At 38.9% G+C, this 17,509-nt stretch overlaps 1 protein-coding gene across 14 annotated transcripts in view; it reads left to right on the top strand.

Annotated features, from left to right (window-relative positions):
- Positions 1-16,568, top strand: part of LOC115793915 (target of Nesh-SH3-like) — a 34,062-nt gene extending 17,494 nt beyond the window's left edge. The window contains exons 8-24 of one of the 14 annotated variants that reach the window (XM_030749118.1): positions 362-439; positions 814-903; positions 2,456-2,653; positions 3,832-3,909; positions 4,373-4,555; positions 5,574-5,639; positions 7,600-7,677; positions 9,217-9,285; positions 9,419-9,535; positions 10,049-10,138; positions 10,315-10,524; positions 10,682-10,787; positions 11,765-11,844; positions 12,496-12,522; positions 12,607-12,765; positions 12,852-12,974; positions 13,423-16,568. In XM_030749118.1, the coding sequence (XP_030604978.1) occupies positions 362-439; positions 814-903; positions 2,456-2,653; positions 3,832-3,909; positions 4,373-4,555; positions 5,574-5,639; positions 7,600-7,677; positions 9,217-9,285; positions 9,419-9,535; positions 10,049-10,138; positions 10,315-10,524; positions 10,682-10,787; positions 11,765-11,844; positions 12,496-12,522; positions 12,607-12,765; positions 12,852-12,974; positions 13,423-13,538 (1,868 nt within the window). In that variant the 3' untranslated portion in view covers positions 13,539-16,568. Of the gene's footprint in view, positions 1-361; positions 440-813; positions 904-2,455; positions 2,654-3,831; positions 3,910-4,372; positions 4,556-5,573; positions 5,640-7,599; positions 7,678-9,216; positions 9,286-9,418; positions 9,536-10,048; positions 10,139-10,314; positions 10,525-10,681; positions 10,788-11,764; positions 11,845-12,492; positions 12,523-12,606; positions 12,766-12,851; positions 12,975-13,422 lie in introns of all 14 variants that reach the window. The other 13 variants (XM_030749108.1, XM_030749143.1, XM_030749135.1 and 10 more) reach the window with 13 other exon arrangements.
- Positions 16,569-17,509: the final 941 nt, after the last annotated feature.

The following is a 17,509-nucleotide window of genomic DNA, read 5'->3' as shown; positions in this document are numbered from 1 at the left end:
TTGCTCCCTGACATGATTTGTGGAATCTGTTTGATTTCAGTTCAGGTATGTACAGTCAGTAATGTGTTCTCAGAGGCTACCACAACAAAACAGGTTCAGGCTGGTTAGAAACACTCACACTCTGCAGTAGGAAAAAAAATATGACAAAAAACAACTCACAATAGTCCTGAAGTTCCCACAAAATGCTTGAGGCCCTAAATATAATAATATTAATTAACCCCTCCCCCCCCCGGCACATATTAACTCCAAATTTCACACATCTGTAGCTGTAGTTGGATTCTGCACTTTGACACCGTCTGCTGAGCTGCTCATTCGAAACCATTACAGTGTTTTTCTTTAATCTCTGTTGACTTGTTTGCAGCTGTGCTCAACGGGACGAGGCCTCAATTCCCTAATGGCCTCAAAAACTCAGGTTTCCCTGGAGCTCCACGCACCTTTGGTGATTATGTCTCTTTCTTTCTTTTCTCCTTGCCTGCACACTTTCACTTTTCATTCCACTCAGGGCTACAGAGAAATTTTGTTGCTCGCTGAGCACTTCAAAAGCTTCCTGAAAGGGTTTTGCTGATGGGAAACAGGCTCCAAAGTGCAGTTCCAATCCTCACATTGCAGATGTGAGAAAGTGAGAGAGCAAATAAAAATAACACTCTTTAAGTGTTCTAAAGTAAGAAAATTACACGACAAAAGGAGTTTTAATATTTGTTTAAAAAGCCTCATCAGTCCAACCCAATGGTTGCTTTTCCCAAACTTGGAATTTATTGTTTTTCCAACCCTGTCCTCTTTAATTTTTACACGTTTCCTCTTATGAACCCACAGCGTTATACCCCACAGCACCTCCTAAAAGCCGGCAGGAAACTGTCCCTCTGCCCAGCTCTTCTGAGCTCCAATTTCCTCACGTGTCCCCCGGTAACGAGACAGCCTCTCTGTTATTCTTCAGTCATTAGCTTCATTCACAGTCCACCTTTACCTGCTTGGCCTGAGCCTGTGATGCACCCGGGAGGGGTGGCGTCTGTGCAGCTATTGTGATTGGCTGCATGTCAGCATGCCTTAAGCCCAGTTAGAAAGTCGAACCAAGGCGAGAGAATGATGTCACTGGAGGTCATGAGTAAGTTGCTCTGCCCACCTCAACAGCAGCTGTGGCTCGTTTTTCAAACCATGCTGCTGAAATTCACACGACAGCCATCATGCTTCAGCGTTCATCATCCGCTTTCTGTTCTCCTTTACCTGCTTTCTTTGGCCTATAAGATTTCTCTTTTTGGACTTTTCAATTTAAAGTTCAGACTTAACCATTAATACCTGATATTTGGACATTTGTACATTTGAGAACTGTTTGGTGCTGACACCCTGTAAAGATAATAGTCACTTTACTGTGACTGCAGATTATCTGTAATTCATCAGCTATGCTAAATTGTATTTAATTCCATTAAGATTAAAAAAGTAATTATTTCTGCCATAAGTGATTGCAGTTGGTGAAAACAGCAATGATCAGTTGGTAAATTATTGGGCCTCCTTTGTAGAATATTTTACATATACAGTGGTATGGCACTAAAATCTTTCATGTCTAGAATAAAGACAAATCTTCGTTCTGTAAATTCCCCAATTATCATTTCTCTAAAGTATCTTTTGAAAGTGTGTGTTCACCACGACTGTTTAATTCAGATTTAATGAACTTACCCTACTGAAAAAAAAGGTGCCACCGGTTGGTCCAAAAATTGGTAAAACTGAGGTTTTTGCACTTTAAGCCACCCAGATTTGGACGTCAGATATGAATTCTAGGCAAATAAAGCAGTTTTATTCAGGCCTCTTCCTTTCTTCCGTCCTCCATCTTTTCATTCATGTGTCTATCTGTCCAGCTGTCTCCATTCTATTGTTGCAAGTCACTGCTCTGTTCAGTCAGTCTGCATGACAGGACTGCATGTCAGCCAGTTCAGACGCAGACGTGGTTGGACTTTCTCACCCACAAGTCGTTCTGCAAAATCCTCCTGAAGTACAATGTCTTTCAGACTTTTCTGTAGTTCTCTGAGGTACGAGATTATAGGGACCAGGATCAATTCTTTAAGCATCTGTTTGCAAACTGGAGAATCTTGTTGAAATTGGGGCTGAGTATCTGGTATGATCAGAGTTTTGTTATTAGCTCTGACAGAAATGTTAGATCTTGGTCTGAAAATGGAAAATGCAGTCTAAATATGTGACAACCTAATAAGCCAATCAGATCACAGATCTCAGACCCTTCATTATGAACATGATTTATTTAGCATCTGTACCCAGAAAGAAAAGCTGAATGGCTTTCCAACTTTATAAGACATGCATCTGTTGACTTTCATTTCTCCATAGTTGTTGGATGAGATGAGTCAAAATGCACGTCTGTTTCTTTTTAAATCACAGTTTATACATCAACTGAAAACAAAAACTGATCAGATTCCTATGACCTCAGTACCTCTCTTCTATTTCGTCCCAGAGAAAGGAAACACGGCTAGAAACGACACCCGGCCAGCGGATACTCCCACTTCTGCCCTCCCCAAACTCTTGCTCACCAAAGCCCCTCACACCAGCACCGCATCCTCCCCTCTTACTAAATTACCCTCCAGTGGTGACTTCATTCATGTGCAAGCCACTAAGGCACCCACTAGACCTGAGAAGCCTCATAACCCCACTGGTAATTTCTCCCTACAACTTTCTTTTGATTTTATACTTTTTTGTCTGTGACACAATCATTGTGTTTTAGATAACGTGCATATTATCATAGTTTGTTGTTGAAAAACATCTATTTTGAATGCATCTGAGCACCTTGGTACTTAAAATGGTGTTCTAGACTCAGTGTACAATCTTTGTAAATATATGAACATTATCTGCAAAGAGTTTCACTGCATTTACCATATTCTGTCCCCAAAATACTAAATATTCCTTTTAAAAGTTAAAAGCAACTTTTTCTGAAAGTCTCTTTTTGCTCCTTGCTGAGTGATATGTAAAATCTCTACATATCTGAGGTTTCAAGGCTTTTTTTGGGTGTAAGTAAAACAATGTTCGTGTTTGAAAGTGCGTTCAAAAAAGAGAGTGTCATCTGTGAACAGCTGAACTTCACAAAGAAATGTAGCACACACTCCTGTCAGCTGAGAGTTTGCTGAGCATTTATGGATCTTAACAAAAAATCCTAACATTTTTACAGTAGACTATCATCTGCAAAGTATTTAATCCTGCTTACATTTGGTTAAAATGTATTTTGGTGGACAGCTGAGACATCACTGGCTAAGTGCTTATATTCAGAGTTAATTTCTGCCTACATAAATTGCTCCTGTAAGGTCAAAGAGCCCTGGGCACTGTAATTACATGACCCTGTCACACAAGTGTCAGATATATTTTGCACTATGTGAGTAAAAAAAATGCTCAAAGATCTGACGTACATGTGCAGCCTGCCACCCACGTGTCAGTGGACTCTTGGCAATGACCAGCACATCGTGCATTGATCACATAGTTTTTGGGGGATTATAAGGACACATTAGCTACAAACGATATGCACTCAAATTATTTCTAGCCCATCTTTGCAAAATCTTTGAGGGAAGAACTCATGATTAGTCTTCATGGTTCTTAACACTTGTAGCACTGTTCACGTTTAATCCCACTGCACAAAATGCACTTTGAATCCAAATGTAACCACGGTCTTAGAAATACTGCTTTTTGGTATGTGTCTTACCTTCTCAAGGATTACTTCTATTTGGCAAACTTTGAGAAGGGAATCATTTTTTTTTTAGGTTTTAATTCAACAGGATGCAGACCATCTCTCAAACTGAAAAATGTCTGCATGTTTTAGTGTTCAACCTTCTTTTTTTTATACAGCTGTCGGCAAATCACAGGGCGGCTCATCACTACTGAGATCAGCACTGGCCAATGAGAAGGCCAAAACTAACACCTGGGGTAATAACAACCTCATGAACAGCTTTCTGTGTCTTGCAATCAAAAGCAGCCTTGCTATTTCTGTCTGCTGTTAATCTGCAATCATCTCTTTCCCTTGAGCTTCCAGGCAGCTTCCAGTGAAATTCGCACTAAAGTTTTTTCCACAGGAATGGCTGCTCAATCCAGGAGTTTCACCTCTAAACACATTTCATCTGGTGTCTGCATGCAGCACACAATCTTCCAGTTATCAAAATTTATCAACAGCTTCGATGACTGGTTTCTTAAGATTGTGAGCGCTTAAAGAATCATCTTGGTCCCATCATGCTCACTTGTTGATTTATTCCATAAATTAAATGACATCAAATTTAATGGTCCATCACTAACGATGCTGCTCAGGGCTGCTGCAAGCTCACTTGTCTGCCAACACAGATAAAGGCCAGATCAGACTGTAACACAGGCCTCGCAATTGTTTTTGATCTTTTAGGTCAAGGCAACAAAAGAAATATCTCCCCGGCACTGCCTTTGCAGCCCTACAACCCAACAGCTACCGGATCCCTGAGGCCTGCATCAAGAAACCCCCTCTTTCCCCTCTCTAATGGCTTCAGACAGCCCCACTCTCCTTCTTCTAGATCCAGTAACTCGTCCCCAACCTCAGGGAAACTTGGGGGTAATCCTCCTTGTACCTGTTTCTCTTGTTTTCACTTTGTTCCTTTGTTCTCTTTTACTGTCCAAGGGGAAATGTTTTGATAGGTTAATTAGGTTAACAGTGAAATATATTTGAGTACAAGTACTCAAGTTTAAATCTGGATTTTCTTTTTAAGTCAGACTCTAGTTCCAATCCAATTCATATTAGATGGAAATGTGCCTAAAAGCTTTTTGAAAATATTGCTTTTTTGTGGATTAACTACCCAAAAAGTCTATTCAATCTACTGGTCAACTGATAAGTTGATTATTTACATTCTAATATAAAAGTGAGTTTCCTGTTCAAGCTTCTAAAATCTAGAAAATGACAAACAAATGATAACAGTAATCACTGATTTATAAAATATCCACTCTATTTTGTAGTAGTACTTTGAGCATGTGAGAGATGAACACTGATTGGTTTTGCTTCTAGTGGACTCATTATTTGGTTACCGTGTGAGACATTCTAGGTTTTCTGCTCCATTAATCCTTTAATTTTAAAGCCATCCAATGAAATATCTTATGTGTCTCAACACTGGTTCACATCTAATCAACCCACAACACAATTTTACTTTTGCCTTTTTTCCATTTTTTTTTCATGCTGTCAAGCTTCCTTTAGTTTAACTGTTGGCTGCTAAATGAACCTTTCAGGTAAACAACCAAACAAGTCCATTAAAAGCTTTGTCTAAAAAGTTAATACATCCACTGGTGTGATTTCATAGTGTGTCCAGAATAAATAATCCAGCTTAGGTTTAAAGTTTCCACAAGGAAAAATGTTTTTGTCTTTGGTTCACACCTAATCCATGCCCAGAATTATGGAATTCTGGAGAGTTATGGAAATAGACAAATGGACAAAAACAAACAGGAAGAGTTGGTGTTGTTTTCAAATACTCAACACAAGTAAAGCTAAATAATTTTTTGGACTTGGTTGATTGTCCTTGTTTCAGGTTCAGTTTTCAGAGACAGTTTCTTTCCCTTCATAACACTCAGCTTTCTTCCAACAGTAAATGGACAACCACACCGGGGCATTTCCCCACCTAAACCGGCCATATGGTCCCGACCTCGACTGGGTAAAAAAAAGACCTTGTTTGTCTCTGTGTGTTTCATCATTAACCCTTCAGTCGCTTTTGCAGCATCTTCACCTTCACTGCAGCTCTTGTTGGTGTTTTTGTTTCCATCCATTTTTTAAATTAATACTTTTATGTCCATCCACTCATCCATCCATCTATTCATCCACCCATTAGTCTGTCCATCTATGTTGTCTTTTTGTCCCACGTTTGCTGCCTCAAGCCAGCTTTGAGCAAAGCTTCTGGCAGAGACTCTCAAATAATCATGTCGGTGCAGAAACTTGATTATTTGAGTTGGTTACATAAGTCCAGCAGCAGATTGTGTCCCTCTGTGTTTCACATGTTGGTGGTGGGGAGTGTTTAACCATCTGGTTTAAGGTTGGAGTTGGGGGAAACTGGAGATTTTCACTGAGACCTGTTGGACTCTTTGGGTACTGAGCTAAAGGACATTTTCTATTTCACTGCTTTGCTCTAATAATCATGTAGAATATTTCAGAAAATTTTTGTTTTCCCAAAGTACTGAAAGTACAGAATGAAATGAAAGTAATAAAATGATCTGTTGTCCACAGTGCTTACAATTGATTTTTTAAAAATATATATATTTTTAAATTTTGACCCCTTACTTTGGTTACGCAATCACATGCAATTTCCACAAAATTGTCTTCAGAAACAATAGGAATATGAAGCTTTAAAAGAAAACTTTGGTTAGTTTCAAAACTGTTTCTCTTAAGAAAAGATTGTATATCTTCATGAAATTGTAAACATCTGACAAAACATAGATTGTTTATTAGTTTAGATGTTAGATTCAACTCATTGTGCGCACAAGGCACACAACGAAATTATTGTTCCAGATCACTCACCCAGAGACGAGCATCTCCGGTCACGCAGCCAGAGACCGGCGCTACCCTTAGACAATGTGGTTTAAGTGTCTTGCCCAAAGACACAACCCAGCGCAGGGTTTAGCTAAAGCTAATTAGCATAGTTGGACTTTAACGTTTATAGAGAAATAGCCAAAAATATACATATAAAATAACAATCCATAAATTGGAATTAAATTACTTTTTAGCCACACTAATGCTGTTGATACACAAGTAAGTTAATCAGAACTGGTGGAGAGGAATATTATTGCTGGCTGAAGGTCGACTACCTTTGTTGATCTTGTTTTTGGATATTGTGGTTTGTACTCACTTTTCCATATTAATACTGCTGTTTAAGCTCTCTCAAACTTAATAATAGTAGTATATTTGTAGTGTTTTCTTTACCTTCTGATGATCTGAAATACTTTCCAAGACCAACTAGAAAAGAAAATATTCCTTACTGCAACAAGTGCTTTAATAGGTTTAACAAGTTGGCCCAAGCTGGCTGCAATATTTATTTGGAATAGGGACCAAAATACCATCTGTCCAACACTTATCAACATGTTTATAAGTGTTTAGAAGTTTGAGAGTTCTGTTAAACTCTGCAGTGACCTTCAAACATCAGAACACTGAATAGCTTCTGAGGGTAAAATGCAAGAATAACAAACTAGAGCTTTCACAAGCCGCTACAGACAGAATGCAACCTAGAGTTAAGAGATCGTTCAACTTGTTGTTGAAACTTCAGATTCAATTGTATTTCAATGCAGACCAGCTTCAGATCCCATCTGGACGATGCAAACCTGATCAGGTCACAATTTAGGCAAGTTTATAGTGATCCAGAATTATTCAGTTAATGATTTACATTGTGCATGGTGTCATGGTGGGCATGGTCTTCCTGTGCAGTATGCATGAGCTTATTTGATGTCATTAGTTTTCTAGTTTTAATGTGTTGTCTTTTGTGTGGAAACATCCAGAAATCAGTGATCTAGGACTTTTTGATAGAAACTTAAAAATACAAAACTGAGAAAGGGTCAAGGCATTTCAGAGCTTTAACTGAGTGTTAAAGACAGACTCCAGTTTTAATCGCGGTGCCTCTCCTGCTGCAGTGAACAACTCATTGGTGGAAGAAAAGCACCCTGAAGTGTTCAGTCATTCGGGTCCAACCACAGAAGAGCGGGTTTATGGTTGGTAACGGCATGAATTTCATTTGTCTGCACCCACAACTTGCCCATGCAGTATGCTGACTGCCACTCCAGTTGCTCTGCACTGCCAAGACTGCATGGTGTGGTGGTGTTACATGTCCAGAGACAAATCTTTAGAAGGACCACAAAGGAAAATACTGGCCGTCAGTTTGAAAGCTTTGGCCAAAGGCTTTGGAAAGAATGTGCTTCCATGATCGTTAGCTTACTTTTACAGAACCTCACTTTGCAGAGCTTTGCGCTTTTCCTCGCCTCAAAAATTAAAGGAAGAGACTGTTTCTAATTAGCTTGTGATGAACCTGGCGTCTGGACTGGACCTTTGGTGTTATTTTCAGATTTTTTGTCCAGGGTCCAAATGCTTCAGCTTGTGCTTCTTGCCTGATTGCAAGTGCAATGAGCTTCAGACATCTTACTGCAGAGATGGCGTGTTTAGAAAAGCCTCACGCAAACCAGGACAGCATGGCGTGCATCGGGCAGTTTTCATCGAATGTGGAAAACTCTGTTTGCTTTTTAATGCAGGATTATTTGTGTGTGAAAAGCAAAAAAAAAAAAAAAACACCAATATTTATTTCATTTAGTCCTCTACTATAATCATGAGGCATTTCTGAACATAGGCTATAATTACAGCACAGTTTCCACTCTGACCTTCCAATATAAAGATCCTTTGAGAACTTTGTACATCTAGTGGTTCCATGTTTTGTTGACAGGACTCCTAATTTATGTCCAAGAATAATACAAGTCTTACCCAAGTAAACAAAAGATCTCTGTGAAGCCTAAATAATTTCAACCAAACTTCATGTCAAACAGCAGCAAATATTCATGGCAATATTCAAGACAGCCCATCATACATATTTACATGCAACTGATTGAAAGGAATGCATCTGTATTGTTTCATGTTACGAGCTAAAATGTTTCAGGACTCCATCATCTTTCATGGTCCTGGCTTTGCATTTATTCCATTTAGTTTTGGAATCGGGTCAATTCCTTGATTGTGAAGAATTTTGGCTTCTGCTTAAATAAGGGGAAAGGGGGCGAAGGGGGTTGGGGTGTAATTGGCTGCAGGTTCTGGACTTCAGTCAGAAAAACACAAAAGATCTTGTGGGATTACATGGAATTGTTCATGTTTTAAGGTTCATTTGGCATTTGGAAATGGGTAGGGAGTTCTACCTTTGCTGAAAAAATAGATTTTCCAGCAGATTAGACAGCACCTGGCTAGAAAATCGATCCAAAGAGGCTGTTAAAGCTTTATTTTTGCCTTATTTAGACTGATGCTGTCCCCAGACTAAACAATAAGCCTGAATGTGATTTAAAACAGAGACATTCCTGTTGTGTAACACTTCAAAAAGTTATTGTGGCATATTATATTAATAGTGGTAAAGAACTGCTGCAACAAGAAGTGCTCGTTACATTAAAGAGGCCTTTCAATGCATAATTTAAAAAAGTCACAAAAGCAGGGAAGGTCCTTAAAGATAGAAAAATATAAGCTGATGAGAGGTTACAAAAAGATGCTTTTGTTTGTTTCAGGATCTCCTGCTCGTCCATCCATACAGATCAACAAGAAGCCAAACATGGTTGGAAAACCTGATAAAATGGGTAGGAACTGAATAAGACAAAGAATGAACTTTATCTGCTCCCTTGCTAGGGTACCTCTTTCCAAAACATGTTTAACTACCACAGTTATATTTTTTGAAGGCTGAATTGTTTTTGTTTACATGTTTTCCATCAGACAAAGTTGACAACTATAAACAGAGTGAAAACCTTAGACCCAAAGTACCAGCAGTGACCGCCAAGCCGATCAAACAGGAACGGAAACAGACCACAACTGCTACACCAACAACTACTGGTACAAAGATTTCCACTTGGCAACCAAGCAGCAATCATCAGCCCAGTTTTGTCCAGTTTACCGCATGCATGCTGTGATTTGAGACCATTTTCTCTTGCTTATTTTGAAATGTTTTGCTAATTTAACCAAATGGCATGTGTGTGACCAGTGATTGAACATGAAGTGTATTTACAATCTGCTGCCAAATGGGGCCCTGCTGGGCAGTTTAAGACTTTTTGCTCTGGATAAGAAAGTTTTCATGCCAATCACTGCCTCCTTTGAATAAATCTTTGGGAAACTGCAGTATTTATAACTCCCCCCCCCCCCAAAAAAAAAAAAATAAATAAATAAAAATGCTATGAACATCAGGGAAAATATCTCAAACCATTTCACAAGAATTATACTTACCCTCTTGTATTTTTTTTTTTTTTTGTTGTTGTCTAAAAACAATTTTTCCCATGGGAGGACAATGATTTGTTGTCCAAAATGTTTACTCTTCAAATTCAGCATTTTGTGTTGTGTTTCTTCTTTTAGTACCTCGACAGGAATCATGGGAGGAGTCTGAACTTTTTAAATCACAGCCATCCTCTGACATTGATGCCATGGGAAAGAAACGTTATGTTGGTAAGCTAGAATTGTCACTTTGGCAGTAAATTAAGCATCAAACTAAGCATTTGCTAAAGTACCAATTCTTCTCCAATTACGGACACAAAGTGAACCCCAAACCTTGTTGATGATGGCGTCCAGCTGTATCCCGTCAAATGATTTACGGACTAATCATTCGCTTGCTCATTTTACAGCGCCTCATGTCATCTACAAAACTGGCAAGAAGCCGGATGAGCCTTGCTCCATTACCTCTTCCCTCAACTACTTCCCTGAAGATGAACCCGGTGAGACAAATGTGACATCTCCACCAAAGACTCCACCCTCCAACCTCACTGTGGTGACAGTGGAGGGATGCCCGTCTTTCATCATCCTGGACTGGGAGAAGACTGACAATGAAACCACTGGTACTTGCTGGCTGAATTTTTATTGCGGCAGCCCAACAACAAACTGAATGAAATTGAAGCTCTTTGGGGACTAACTAATAACACTCATACTGTGGTTTTAGCTGTGTTATCTCATGATTCTGTTGGTTGTGGCCTCATTCTGTCATCCTCTCCTCAGAGTATGAAGTCATCTCCACTACTAAAGGACCGGATGGTGAACAGGTTTCCATCCTGACTACAAACCAGACTCACACTGCTGTAGAGAACCTCAAACCTGAGAGCAGGTAAGCTTTACCTGGATTGGGTTTATACCTTCTCTTGCCTCGACTTCATTCTTCATCAAGTTGAAGTCAAAGTCATTTTCTAAACTGTAGAATTTTAGATTGGAAAGTGACCAGCTTTTACTTTGTGCATCATGCACAAAATTTCACTGCCTGGCATCAGGGGTTATCTACAGATTAATTTACAGTTACTTCATATCATGAGGTGATTTGTTGTAAAGCCAAGAGAAGCAGTTTATTTTTAGTCTACACAAAGGGAAGATAAGGCATGAAAAATGCGAAAACAGTCCAAATAAAACCAGTTCATTACACTGAAGCAGGTTTTTACAAATGAATCTTGGGATGTTAAGTGTTTCTACACCTCAGATCTGACTGAGCATCTGCTGGTTGGCGCTACAGTCATTGCATTCAGCTGTAAAAACAGCCAGAGTCAGTCGAGCCCAGTAAAATAAGCAGAGCGTCCGTTACGCTTGCTGACGCTTTAACGAGCCGCTATGTCGGAAAGCTATTTGGTGTGAAGGAAGGTGGCTAGAAATGAAGTCTGGCCCATGGTAAGGCTAGACTCCAGTATCACCATATGAAAGTAAGGAGCTGTGAGCAGAGGTGAAAAGTTTCATTGTCATGCACGGGTTGCGTGATGTTCGTGATTGTTCAAGTTTATGAAACCTGTTTAAACACTAAGTTCCGTAATTTGACACAGTATAAAAGAACAGAAAACAGTATCTGTTGTATTTTTTACTGACCTGAAGAAGAAATCTTTTCTTACAGTACAAGTATTATTATGAAAGAATAGCTTAAAAGTTTGTATAATCAAGAAAAATAAATGTTTAAGAGCCACAACAAAGTGCTAACATTTCTTGGTGCTTTGTGGCCACAGAATTCATTGTGGCGCCTTTGAAAAAGGGATGATCATATTCCTGAGGTTTTTTTTTTTATCATTTCTTATTGTAATTCTATCCTTTTCCTCCATTTTTTTTTAGTTATGAGTTCAAGGTGAAGCCAAAGAATGAGCTCGGTGCAGGTCCTCCCAGTGAGCCAGTGTCCTTCAGCACAGAATCAGGTACATTATTGCTCAACCCCAACTATTCTTGTCCTCAGAGCATGCACAAGCCAAAACAGCTGCAGTCAGACTGAAACTCCAAGATCTCACCATGATTTCAAGTGTTTTAACCAGCAAGTTACAAACTTTCCATTCATCAGTTTAGACTGATGTTCATTCTTGTTGGCAGTTACTGTTTCTGCCCATTTCAAATCCACTTAGCAGGAAATGAATCTTCTCGCAGATGTATAATTAATTACCACTGTTGTGTAGAAGCAGTTTGCTGCCAGAAATTCATCATAAATCTGAGACTCAAGAATTCCATCCAGAACGCCAATAAAATATAATTCATCAAGCCTGAAATCATCCTTAAGTGGATTTCACTGATAGACTTACTAACAATTCACTGTAACATTTGTAACAATTCATTGATGTAATGGGCTTTCAAATACTGACTTCCAGCTTATTTGTCAAATACTGCATGACTGATTTGATATCCTAAATTTCAAACACAGAGAAATGGATGTTCTGGATAATAAGGTGTTCTACTCTGATGATCAAGATGATGATGAAGGTTGCTGCTCACAGTATGAGCAGACATGAATGTGCTGTATCACTTATGCTCTCTGTATACAAGCTGTTAAGACCCTGTTGCTATTCTTTCTTTAGCAGACCCCAGAGTGAGCGAGAACGTTTCAGGTAAATTAACATCCACTTGCCGTCCACATGGATATCCCAAAGGATTTGTTAAAAGGCAGAAAGTTAATTGCTTTTTCTCTACAGGAAAAGATGCTATCTGGACTCAGTTCCCCTTCAAGACGGACTCATACTCCGACTGCCATGGCAAACAGTACGTGAAGAGGACCTGGTACCGCAAGTTTGTTGGTGTACAGCTGTGCAACTCGCTCAGGTACAAGATCTACCTGAGTGATACGCTCAATGGTAAGTACAGATGCTGGATTTCTCACCCAATTACATATTGAAACTGATCCCAGATCTGAGTAGTTTCTTTTCATTTCTGTCTGTAGGTAAATTCCACAATATTGGAGATCAGACGGGCTTTGGTGAGGATCACTGCCAGTTTGTTGACTCGTTCCTGGATGGGCGAACGGGTAGACAGCTCAGAGCTGACCAGCTTCCGTCCAGACATGGTAAAATCTTTATTTGAATTTTCCTGAACTTTCCTGAGCTCCTCAGTGTGCATGCAGCTCTTTTGCATTAAGACACTTTAAATACTCCATGATTTGGCTTATGATATAAATCAGTTACATCTGAGCTTACACACATAAAACAGATATTTTTGTATGCAGTGTGATGTCGACTGCCATGTTATAGTATGTGATTGCCTTTGATGTCCACCTAGAATAAGAGCTCAGAAATGAACTTAGAAATCAGGGAAGACATTTCAGAATCTGTCAGTTTTTAAATGTCCTTCAGAATCACAGTCACCCAGTGACAGCTGCCTGTACATCTTTAATTCCGATTAACAGGAATTTTTGCCACTCTTAATGGGACAGTTTGATAAAGTTAGAATGAATGGGGTTCACCAAATCAGACATAAAACATTTTCCTCATCACATCTTGTTCTTTCTGGTCCAGGTTTCTACAGAGCATTGCGTCAAGAACCTGTCCACTTTGGGGAAATAGGAGGACATTCCCATGTCAACTATGTCTCATGGTATGAGTGTGGAACACCCATCCCCGGCAAATGGTAGACAGACTCTGGCCCACAGTAGAGAAGCCCATGAGGGGATTTGTTACCCAGGCTGGGACGGCTAAGCCATCCATGACCCTGAATTCTCTCAACCATGTTACCCAGTGCTGTAAAAACATGTACAGGACATACTTGTCAGGGACTTTGTAAGGAGAGAGCATTTTTAAAAATATATATATATAGCAAACATGCCTCACTTTTTTAATCTAGCAACAAGGCTAAAGTGATGTTAGAACAGGAAGATACATGGAGGTATCATTCCTCAGACTCATGCTAGATATATTTTATTTTGTGTTAAAATAATGGGAAGCTGGCTCCCTGGAGTACTATTTTCATAACTTGTGAGATGTTATTTATCAAAAGGTCTTTGAATACATTTCTTCACGAGGGCCACAGATAGGAATTTACAGGATATTTCAGTGTCATCGTGTGATTGTCTTCAGTTTAGTTCCTTTTTAATAATTGAACTTAAAAAGTCAAATGAAAAGTTTTAAAAGATACCATCCTGCTTCACATTCATCCACATCAGCAACTGGCAGTCACCCATATAACCTGTCTTTAACTAGTGCTTCACTGGTAATTGTGTGAAATCTGGATATTGACAGAGATAAACCTGGTCTAAACATTAAAGATAAATACTGTACTTACAAAATAAATACCAAATAATATAGTTTATCCTTTGAAATGTGTCCAGAAGGTACAGTAATATAGTTTTTTTTTCTTCAGGAATTAAGTTAGCACTGTAGGCTAACTAATCCAGCTTTATGATTCTCTGCTGTTCTGTAACAAATTTTCATTATTGATTAATCTGCCAGTTATTTTTTGATTAGCCTAATTAAATAAATTTTTAAAGTAAAAAATTTAAAAAGTTAAAAAAAAAAATGGCCCAGCCAACTTTCTGAAACATATATTAAGCTTACTGTTGTGTAATTCTTAGATTTAAGAAGCAGCAAATATTTTACTTGAAAATAGACAATTAATTGACCATCCATTGACCGATCTATTAATGGAGAAATGGTTACAGCTTTAGTCATTGTCCTTGAAAATAAATGTCAAACAGGCCTGAGTTCTGGTGCTTTAAACTATGTTTTTGGGTGAAATGCCTGAAAGTCATCCATTACATGTCAATACATTGGATGTGTTGACCAAACGCTGAGCTTCGGTGAGAGGCTTCTATACTTGCATTTTGCACAGCAGAAATGTATTTATATGTATATGGAGAGAATGTATTTTTTCAGTACATTTTTGCAGATGCATTTCTCTCACCATGGCCTTTTTTAAAAAACAAAGAAACTAAACTGTACTATAGTACGTTCTTCTTCTTTTCCTCCCTCATGCTAGAGCAGGGTGGAAACCTAATGATACCACCTGACTGCAAGTCAGGAACAGCCTCCTCTATTTTAATAAAATAGTATTTGGTGAAGCACATAGAGCTTCCAAATTTTACCTCTAGCTAGCCCAAAGTTATTGCAATCAGAAATTATTTTGTTAACTGGCCCCAAAAAGGAAACTGCCATCTGATGGCCGGTTAATCAAAAAAAAAAAAAATCCCTAAATGCAGTCTCTTTATGTATTCTATCAAGTTAATTAATGTGAGTAATAGTTGCCCTGGTGGCTTTTCAAGCTCAATTAATGCTCCATTCATGCAGGCCCAGAGGCCTGTCAGTGACCACCTGCCAACCACCAGTTGCTAGGGAGAAATATGTGTACTCCAACCAGTTAGCGAGTAGCTACCAGTTAAAATCAAAGTGGGTGGTGCACCAAAAAACGAGCCATCTGGCTCAGAATTTATATATATACATCCTGTTGTATGGTTTGTGAAATGTTTAGCAACATTTAAGAAAGCCATTAATAACTCAACAGAAAGGTAGTCTGCCATTTTTAACAATTTCCTCACAACAAATTTAATGACCCACTGAATGGCTAAAATGTCTGAGCCAAGTCTGATTTCTGTATGAGGAAATATCACAACAGCTACGTTAGTAAGATTGATAGTAATGTCAAACTGTTATGTGACTGAAATATCTGACAGTGATGGCTAGGAAATCCAGGAATAGCTGCATATAACCGAAATGCTGTTTACTTAACCAGCAACTAGAGATGGCAGCTGATTTAGCAACAGTAATGGAGCGCCATGATCTGCCTTTCTGCCATTATCTGACGTCACTTGGGCACTTGTCAAAGGGAACCTAGTCTGCTTTTTCTCGTGGACAAGTTTCAAATGGTGAGGTTAAATAATCCATCTGAGCCAAAAGCTCAGCTTTCAAACTGCTCTGATTATTCAGTACAACCGTCCGCTTCAGGCACAGCATCCTCAACAGGCTTCCATCAGAAGAAAGAATGGAGGGCGGGGTTTTTAAGAAAGCCCAACAACTCGCTTAATGAACTGAGAGGCCACATAAAGGGCTAGTATAAGATAAATAAGGATTTCTATTTGAACTGTGAATCACGCAAAGCTACTCCAGTGGAGTCCCAGAAAAGAATTAGAGAGATGGAAATAAGCAGACTAGGTCTCCTTTCAGTTTGCTGCAGGATCTGTTGAAATACCTATTTTCTCACAGGCAGCATGACTGACTGTAGATGACTGTAGTATCTAAGAAGTACAGTAATGAAAGTCCCAGATTAGGGCTACATGCTAGCTTGCTAATCTAGCTTCATGATACTCATGGGTGGTGTTAACTTCCTGTCCTGCCACCAGCCTTCAGCTTACCTACTATCACACTAGTATATATATGGAGGCAGGGACAGTAGAGAGCAGTGAAATAATACAGCATTAGCGTTCTACACCACGTAGCATAGTCCTGCTTAGATGCTGTTGACTGATAATAAAGCAGTGCACTGTGCCTTTACCTTCCAGCTGCAGCCCCGACCGTCTTAATGAGGTCCATTATTAAAGCCCATTCCTATAAGGCAGGGATCATTTAAAACAGAGGAGTGCTTTGTAAGGAAAATGAGAATGTATTGCTGTTGATTTTTTTTCTACATATGTTTGTTTCTATATTGATTTTCAACAATAAAGAAGTTTTGATTCCTTTTTTTAAAAAATGTGTCTTTATTACCCCCAGCACACATGATGCCTCAGAGACTTTATCAGCTATAACAGCATCTTATTATATCCCTCCATTTTCTCAACCACTTATTCAGGGTTGTGGGGGTATGGAGCTTATCCCAGCTGTCACAGGGCAATAGGCAGAATACACCCTGGACAGATCACTATTTTGTTACATTAAAATAATAATTTTAACCCATATTTCCTAACTCAGGAAACAGGAAATATGTTTTGTTGAAGATCAAATTATATCAAGAACAGTCGCATCTATTGTGTTAAATTGGGATACGCTAATCAAAGAGCTGAACATAAAGTATAAGAAGTCTTCATCTTCAGCTGTGTTCGATTTCTCAGCTCCAGCCTCTTCACAGCTGGAAATCAGAAGTTGGGGAGTATCAAAGTGAACAGCAGTGATTGTAAAGGTGGAGTATAAGCAGAAACATCCTATTTCCTGTAGTGGGAGTGAACTCCACTTACCGATAACTCAACTAAAAATCAGCTCATAAAACGTTAAAGTCACGCATGCACTGAAATCCACCATTAGTCACGGATGAGACTGAATCTAATTTTGGCCTTTTGAAGATGATCAAAGAACTTTAGAGAATCTTACACATTAATTTTCTGCTCAAGCAAGTTGTTGAAATGAGCCAATGAGCCTGTAGAGCTTCGGTCTGCTGATGAAGTTAATTCAATTGACCAACAGGATGCTGATTTTATGACCGCAATTTATTATTTATTCTGCGCACATCTGTGTTTTTATTTTACTTAAGTCCAGATATTTGGTTTTCAGACTTACACAATGAATAAGAGCAGCAAATATTTGGTTTTCCTTATTTTCTGTCACTATAGAGCTACAGAGGGCGATGTCCATGTGAAACATGAACAAAATTTGAAATAAGGAGATAAATAAATAAATAAAAAAC

This window comes from Archocentrus centrarchus, chromosome 2 (assembly GCF_007364275.1).
Source record: "Archocentrus centrarchus isolate MPI-CPG fArcCen1 chromosome 2, fArcCen1, whole genome shotgun sequence".
Taxonomy (NCBI): Eukaryota; Metazoa; Chordata; class Actinopteri; order Cichliformes; family Cichlidae; genus Archocentrus; species Archocentrus centrarchus.
The sequence above is the reverse complement of the archived record's forward strand: the minus strand, read 5'-3'. Positions and strand labels throughout refer to the sequence as shown.